Source organism: Zeus faber (genome assembly GCF_960531495.2).
Source record: "Zeus faber genome assembly, chromosome: 3".
Classification (NCBI taxonomy): Eukaryota; Metazoa; Chordata; class Actinopteri; order Zeiformes; family Zeidae; genus Zeus; species Zeus faber.
The window spans coordinates 37,461,758-37,470,198 of record NC_137190.1 but is presented as its reverse complement, the minus strand read 5'-3'; the positions used below and the strand labels follow the sequence as shown (position 1 = coordinate 37,470,198).

Genomic DNA, 8,441 nt, shown 5'->3' with positions numbered 1-8,441 from the left:
GGAAAAGATGGCCCCCAGGGGCCTATAGCAGGGGGATATAAAGTCTCTATCACTGAGACAGCTTCACACTCAACAGAGGTACACTCAAACTCAATGTTATATATTTTTTTGCCTGTTAGGGCACCAGTATCTTAAAGCATAGGTTTGTCTTTTTTCAACCCAGGACTTCGAGATTTGAGGTGTTTTTTTGTTGTTATTTAAGGTTCAAATGTTTGTCATATTGGACTGCATTTATAACACAGTGAAAAGCTTGTGCGTTGAACAGTTCTTATTTATGGGAACCACTATTTGAATAATACCTGGGTTGAAAAATTCCCGTCTCTCCTTTAACTGCACCCTTTCAGCTCGCTGGTCTCTCCCATCTCGAAGGCGTTAAACTTCAAAAGCAGATTCAAATAGAACTAGTAGGCACTTGACCGACATACAATCACATAATAAAAGAGAGAAAAAAAACACATTAAACAAGACTTAAAAAAATATTTTACTTGACTGTTGTATGAGGTATTGTGGATCGAAAGCATTTTCTTTTGTGTTTCCTCAAAATTTCTCTGTCTCACATGATTTCTTATTTTTTTGGAATAGTACAACAAAATCCTATTTACTCTTAGTCATGAAACAAAATGAAAGGAAAAATATGTTCACATAGACTCTACGTTTAAAAAACAAAACAAAAAAACATGTCAATAAGATCGTTTTCTATGAGAAAATTCAAACCCATCATGGCAGCATATTGACATTTGTGTGTATATATATCAAAGAATTTAGCAGCAAAACATTAGGGAAAAAAAGTATTTTTTTTCTACTTTATGTTTTTATCGTCATTACAGGTTGTTGGGATTCATTTTCCATAGCAGCGGAATACAAGGAGTGCCCCCCCCAACTCACTCTATCTTTAACATACAATCAGACACCTAATTCCACCATACAGCATCAAGACAGGCCTCACTGAGCCTGCGCACTTTGCCATGTTTTTTAATCCCCCCCTCACCCACACACACACACACACACACACACACTCATTGCCGCCCGTCTCATTCTTTAGGGGCGAGTCACATACAAGAAACAACCCACACATCTCAAGAATTGTGCAAAAAAAATGTTTCCAAAGTCTGAACATACTACTTCTGCCTCTTCGGCCTTTGCATTTCTGTCGTACTGTCTCCAAATCCCCCCTACCCCCCCAAAAAAAGTTCAGAGCACCTCTGGGTGCCTCCGCTTCACCAATCCACATCCTCATTGCAACCCCGCCCCACGCAATCCCTGGGAAAAAAACATCTAAGACCTCCTGTTCCGCATACTTTGTTGATCAATGGGATTTTTTTTTCGTCTTTTTTTTCCTCTTTTCTTTTTTAGAAAAGTCAGAATCTGACAGAAAGTCCCCCCTGCCCCCCTTTATTTATTTATTTATTATATATATATATTTTTTTAACAAAAACTACAGTGGAATGGAATTGGCACAGAAGGTCTAACAACAACAAAAAACGTAATAGCTCAACCAAAGGGACTGGGCTGGGCTCGATCGTGCCGGGCTCGTGCGCACATTAATTGAAGCTTACGCTCATCAAATCTTTAGTAAACCGAATAGGTGACCCTACTAATGAACTAAAAAAACAAATAGGGAAAGAACATTCTACATCGGGTGAGTTGCTCATAGAATTAGAGAGAAGAAGCGTAAACTAGAGGGCTATTTTATAAGAGGTCTGATGATACATATAATAAAGTGACTAAACATGCAAGCAAACAAGGATGAATGAAAGTCTATATGGCGACGGGTAAAATTATGGGGGGTGGGTGGGTGTGTGTGTGTGTGTGTGTCTGTGTGTGTGTGTGGGGGGGGGGTCACATAGGTCTATGCACATTAAAGCGCGTGAAAAAAAATAAAGGCGTCTTCTCTTAAACATTATGTCAGATTTCATTTCAGGACAAACTACACAGGCCTTGACAGTGTGGCTTCAATGTCATTTTTCCCCATTGATAGCAGTTCTCTCTTATTCTGCATCTCTGTTTTGTGATAAATCATGGGCCTTATGGGAGGCAGGAGGTAGGATTGGAGGGGGCGGGCTTTTCTCTGTCACACCTTTGGAGGGGTGGGGCCAAAATAAATATCGGGAGGGTGGAGGTGTGAGGGGCCGAGATCAGGGTGGGAGATGTCCGACTGAACAACAACGTGAGGTTTAGTTCCAGCACCCAGGGGCATCACACCAGGTCGGGGGGGTGTTTCGGGGAGGGGGAGGGGGTCAGGTGAGGCGACCTCCACCCTCTCTTCCACCAGCCTTTCTACCCAGAAGGACCCCTGACTTGCTTCTCTCCTCCCTGGTCCAAAAGAAGCAATCACTTCGATGTCCCCCGGGAGTCCCATCAGATGTTAACATCTCGGACGTCGGTGGGCGTGCACGATAGGTCCGCGTCCTCCTCGGCGTGCTTGGCTTCCAGGGAGACGCTGTGCTGCTGCGCCTGCCGGAGGCTGGACTCGAGGAGGGACTCGATCTGCTCCTGGCACGACCTCAGACAGTCCTGGCACGAAAACCAAGTGGGGGGAGAATAGTGGTTAGTCGGGCGATTAAAGCATAAAGTGCGTTAATGTTCTTAATCAATATTAGCATAGAAGTGATTGAGGAGGACTGGGAGGAGGGGGGTGGTGGACGAAATAAATTTGCCTAAAAAAAACAAAAACAAAAATAAAGACAGCGAGGAGAGAGGAACATTCCGTATTTTCTATTTAAAGGCCACCATACCCTCTGGCTTTAATGAGGAGATGGAGTTAGCCTATGGCAAACCGTATTAACATTTAATCTATAAGACGAACTTGTCACTTTTTAAAAGTTATTAGTACTTATATTTTAGTTCCTATTCCAATAGTTATTCGTAACCATTTTAGTTTTATTAGTCAAACTGTATTAGGAACTAGTTCTTATTTATTAGATACTAGTACCTATTGCAATGTTACGAGTAATAATTTGGACAATTTTGTCATCCTTTGTCAATCCTATCGGGCTCTGTATTTGAGATATCAAATATATGCCTCTGACTAGTATCGATTTTGATTGTTACTAGTAACAATAGCAACGTTACTAGTTGATAAAAACTGAATACTAGTACTTATTCATTAGGGACTAGTGACTTTTCGCGCTGTTACCAGTTACATTTTTAGTTTAACGAGTAGCATTTTAAATTAAACTATCAACAAGCTGTTTTCTATAACAATTTCTAATGACAGGTAAAAAATACATTGTTACTAGTAAAACAAGTAATATTACTAGTAACTGCAAGAAAAGGCACTAGTTACTAATTAATAAGTACTAGTACTCAATTTATATTGAGACAGATAGTAGTAACAATCGGAATAGTTACTAGTATCTACTAAATAAGTACTAGTACCTAATACATTTTGACTAGTAAAACTAAAATAGTTACTAGTAACTGTTAGAATAGCAATGAGTAGCTAAAATATGAGTACGACTCACTTTTAAACAGTCACATATTGCCATATGAGCCTCATCTTTAAACGTGTTAAATTCACAAGTTAAATGTGTTCTTAATCCGCGTTTCTACTATGGTCTGATGTGATTAGACAGCAGTACAACACACAATCAATGCTTACCTTGATTAATGATTGGCTTATGGCGTATATGGCTTCTCATAGTATTCTCTGTACACTATGATGAAGGTAAGCTAATACGCGGCACTAAGCCCACGAAATAAAGGCTTTTAAAGTTGGTTATTCTTTTGATAAATATCATTACAAAAAAAAATAAAGGGTGGAGGGAAAAAAGGGGGAGTGTTAACAAAAGAAAGTAGAGGAGGACAATGTGTTTTTTTTTCCAAGTACTGTATATCGTCCACCTCTACAAGCAATGTGTTTATATGCGTATTATTATTTTATCTAAATATGATGTGCTTAAGCTGTAGTTAGTGATGGCGAACGCGGCTTTCTGAAGCTTTGAACCTTTTGAACGATTGGATTGAAAACGATTGGTTTGCTACTCAGCGCTCATGGGGGACATCTGCAAATGCAATAAATTCAGCGCAACAAATTTGACGACTGTCGAGTATATATCTGTATCAACGCACCAATTAACGTGTGGCATTTATAGTCTAGTGAATAAAGTTTTGCCCTCCTACACAGTACACCTGTGTTCGATTCCCTTGTCTCAACTACTCATACTAATTCATTGACTTGTGATTTTCTATATCTTTCGGTGTGAGAGTGAATATTTTTTTGACAGTAAATGCAAGCACAGATGAATGCAATGGCTAAGGGTTTAAGCGGAAATGGAAAGTGCTTACAGACAGACTGTCATTCGGTCACTGGGCAGAGGTAATTCATTATGCTATCATAGCCCCATTAGCCCGCCACAGTTTGAAAACCTGTCCAACCTGATACGCGGCGAATCAAGGCAGTCATGTGATTCAGAGAGGGAACGCAGCAGTAGTTGCTTCAAACATTATTATTCACGTGATCATTTCCTCAGCAAAGCAAGCTCTGAAGCAGTAGTTCAGTTGGAATTACTTGCGAGTTCCATACGCAGATCGGGGCTTCAGGTCAGACGCAACATCTCTAGCTGTCCTCACTTACCGGGTCACTTCGAATAACCTGCGAGAGGAAGTTGGTGAGGTTCTGTGATGACAGGGAATTGTCCTGGTTCTTCAAATAGAGGCCCTGCATGGCTGCCACCACGCTGCCAGCGGCAACCATGGATGGAGGGCTGGCGATGAAGTTGACATCTGGAGGCAAACCAAAAGAGGTGGGGGGGATTATACTTCCCAGAGTACCAGAACCAAAATGATATAACAAACCAACATATAGGGAGTGGACAAATGTAGGATAGACAACTTGGCAATCATCACAAGCTAGATGATGGCAATATATATTTTTTTGTTTGTTGTTTTTGTGTGTTTGTTTTGAGATCGATTTACTGACCCAGAACGGCTGGGAAGATTATGCAGCTAGCTTTGAAAAAAGTATGCGTTTAAAACCTTCTCACTGGGAGGAATAAATTGTAGGCATTGCATTATAGGCAGTAAAATAACAAACAGACTTTCCATGCTAAGTGTGTGAAGCTTAAAGCGATGAGCATTGATTTATTTTATTGTGTTTGAATGAATTTAGAATCTGAAGAAGAACTTCTACCTGTAGCACAGAGGGCCACAAAGGTCAGGGAGTGCTTCCTAAGGACCTGTTTTGCGCCGTGGTGGACGTTCAGCTTGGACAAAAAGTGCTCAATGAAGTCATGAGGCGTGACGGACGCGAGATCCCACTTCAGCTTGTTGAGAACCAGCAGCTCCATTTGCTGTGGAGAAGACAAAGGTCAGTCACTTCCACTATTTGCATACACACATTGCAAGTAGAGCATACACTAACAAAAACTTAAATTTGGATTTTCCAGTCTGACAAATTCTCACCTTTAAAAAAAAAATTAAATCACAAAGAGATCTCTTGTCTTCTTAAGCACACTAGAAGATAGTAAAGCCAATTTTGGGCCAGATTCCCCCCCTTCCAACAATCTTGAGCAAGTCAAGATTTTTTTTATGGTTTTAAAGATTATCGTGCCAGATTATCCTGTGGTGTGAGGTATGTTACGGGTGTTTTTTGTTTTTTTACTTCACCCGATCTCGACGGTCCGTCCTGTCGGCAACGATTGCAAATATTAAACATGTTCAATATTTACGATCTGATACCCTGTAACACTCTGGGGAACACAGAGGACGGCTGAGGACGCAGACTGTGGATTGTCACGGTGGAAAGATCAGGCCAATTTGGAGCCAAGGTGACTAAAACGAAAGAAGTCATAAACATGTACAATCCATGTTCAAGGCGGTCTGCGTGTCTTCATCCATTGTTTTTTTCGTATTGGATTTACTATAAAAAATAGCACAGCTAATTCTAGCCCGTCACGTTTGTTTACGCAAGATTTCCGGTTTTGCGGGTCGGGACTCCCGCACAAACTGCACAGACAACGCTGTATTTTATCTTCCAACCATTAGACGTCGCTGTCGCCCACTTTCTTTCCTTTTATTTTTCATTATGCCTCGATCACTTCAGACCATTCATGAAATTTAGAGGCCTTCCTTTCACAGGCAGCGATTCCGATAGCTAACTGACTCCGTTTAGATGCGTAGCTGATGATGTTTGTTATTTCATAACTCGCTGTCACATAGACTTGATTAAACTGGGGACATTAAGGCTGCAACACAGCGCATGTGTTTCAAGACATGGACGTTCTGAAATCATATTACCAAGAGTTCTCCGGGTCGAATGGAGTTGTCGGTGTAGATGCAGAGTTTCTCTGCCGGTAAGGGGACGGTTTCCTTCATTTTGGATGCCAGGAACATGCAAGCGGCCCCCAGCAGCTGTAGTCTGGTTTTCCTCGTTGCTTCCACCGATAAATATCTATCCAGATAGTTCATAGCCAGAGGGAAAACCTCCTCCTCGCATTTCTGCTCCTCGCAAACCTAAGAGAGGAAAACGAAACATTAAGAATTTCGTCCATACACAGTGGAATTCAGAGTTAATACTGATTTCTACTCCTATTACACAACTTTTTGTATACAAAAAGATATCCTATCTTAAAGTAATAAACGAAAAGCGCCGAGGTCAACAGGGAAAAAAACGCATCAGATTAAATAAAACGTTAACACGTAACTCCCAGTGGCACAAGCTTTACATCCAAAAGAACACACAACTCTTTAAATACAACAATTCAGTATAAAATAAAACGGTCAGTTCTTAATGAGACACGAAGTTGGCGTCGATTTTAAAGTTACATTCTCCTGATTTGTGCAACTTCGCCATGTTTTCAAAAAATAATTAGAAAAGTAAAAAAATTACCCCGAGGTCCGAAAACAACGCGTTAATGATCCTCGCCGCATACTCTGTCGGATGGCGTTGACATATGTCGAATTATCGCACGAGCGATATTAAAAATAATTGTTTTTTAAAGACCGTGCGACATTTTTTTCTTTCTTCCGACGCGCCGCATTTAGAAATTAATATAAAATATAAGGCCTGTTTCGATCCTCTCCTAAAGTACATGTAAATGTAGCCCGATCGATGGGCTATCAAACCCGACTGTTTATGTTTCTCGTGGCTTTTGGTAATTCAGAGGAAATACGCGTTGTTTCACCAGCGACTTTCAAGCACAGCAAACGATTCGGAATAGAGAATATCAGCCTCGAGGAGGACCAAACTACCAAGACAAGCCGCAAATGCCGATCGCAAGACTTAGGCGAGGGTGTTGAGGAGTACTTTGGATTATTGTCATGCCTGGCGTTATTACAGATGTGTTTTTTTTTGGGGGGGGGTGGGGGGGGGGTATTAAAAATCCGACTCATCCAACAACAAAGATGGCGCGTAATACTGGCACAGCACGGACGTGCATACGTGTACATCGCTGTTAATTTAGGATTTATTTATTTCTTACTTCGATGTTATTCCGTTAAGTCGATTTCTGCGAACGATCGATTGTGTATCTGCGGTTATTCCTGTGGAAAATCAAGGCAGCCTGTGGCCAATTTTCCTGAAAATCTCTCCCATTACAGAGACCACCCCGGCGGATACTTTTTCCCCCCAAACGTTTATGTAACAAGTGTGCGGAGACACAAATTATAAAGACATAGCCCAACTACATTAGTCAACACACACACACACACACACACACACACACACACACACACACACACACATATATATATATATATATATATATATATATATATATATATATATATATATATATATATATATATATATATATATATATATATATATATATCTCATTGGTCCGAATTGTACGGCCTGGTGTCAGCAGAGAACAGTATAACCATTCTCCGTACCTCCAACATCCACGTCGCAACTATTTTCCGCATCTTGGGAAGGATTTCTCTCTGGACGCACTTGAAGTAGTTCGGGGAGGGCAGGTAGCTCTCCTCTGCCCGCAGCATGGTCAGTAAGACCCGGTCGTTGAGCAAGTTCACGTCCTGGTAAGCTCTCCTGATAGAATCCACCTCGCAGCACAGCAGCTGGTGTTCCATAGTAGTCTTGGTTTTGAAGTTGTTGTTTTTTTGTTTGTTTTGTTTGTTGTTGCTGTTTGACTTCGGGGAGGGGTGGCCCCAAGTTACTTATTTAAAGAAGAAGAAGAGGAAGTAGGATATATTGAGCCACTTGTTCCACTCTTTTCTCCGGAGGTGATGGATGGGTGCAGCTTGTTGCTTCTTCGACGCGAGTAAAAGCCCTCTGAGGGCTGCACAGCCACCGACAAAACCTTCAGTTCAGAACTGGGGGGGAGGGGGGAGGAGGAGGAGGAGGAGGAGGGGGAGGAGGAGGAGGAGAAGGAGAAGAAGAAGAAGAAGAAGAAGAAGAAGAAGGGAGGGAGGGAGAGGGAGAGAGATCAAAGTAGAGAGCAGCCTGCGGAGGGCAGGAGATTCTATAGACAGAAGAGGAT

The 8,441-nt window shown here is 41.5% G+C and overlaps 1 protein-coding gene across 2 annotated transcripts; it reads right to left on the bottom strand.

The window, feature by feature from the left end:
- Positions 1-1,278: 1,278 nt before the first annotated feature.
- On the bottom strand, positions 1,279-8,174 carry ccnd1 (cyclin D1). 2 transcript variants are annotated; one of them, XM_079997385.1, is made up of 5 exons: positions 7,834-8,174; positions 6,238-6,453; positions 5,132-5,291; positions 4,577-4,725; positions 1,279-2,514 (listed from the first exon to the last, which is right to left on the bottom strand). In XM_079997385.1, exons 1-5 carry the CDS (start codon positions 8,029-8,031, stop codon positions 2,359-2,361), a joined length of 879 nt encoding a protein of 292 aa, XP_079853511.1. In that variant the 5' UTR covers positions 8,032-8,174; the 3' UTR covers positions 1,279-2,358. The 2 variants fall into 2 exon arrangements, with proteins under 2 accessions (XP_079853511.1, XP_079853512.1); XM_079997386.1 differs by having other exon boundaries at positions 2,375-2,514; positions 4,511-4,725.
- Between the last annotated feature and the right edge of the window lie 267 nt (positions 8,175-8,441).

What these genes read in the sequence shown, in the direction of transcription:
- ccnd1 (XM_079997385.1), bottom strand. Translation starts at nt 8,031, where the DNA reads ATGGAACACCAGCTGCTGTGCTGCGAGGTGGATTCTATCAGGAGAGCT. An exon ending in TGTGGCCCTCTGTGCTACAG is followed by an intron (nt 4,726 to 5,131) that starts GTAGAAGTTCTT and finishes GTTTGCCTCCAG; the next exon opens with ATGTCAACTTCATCGCCAGC. An exon ending in AGGTTATTCGAAGTGACCCG is followed by an intron (nt 2,515 to 4,576) that starts GTAAGTGAGGAC and finishes TTTTCGTGCCAG; the next exon opens with GACTGTCTGAGGTCGTGCCA.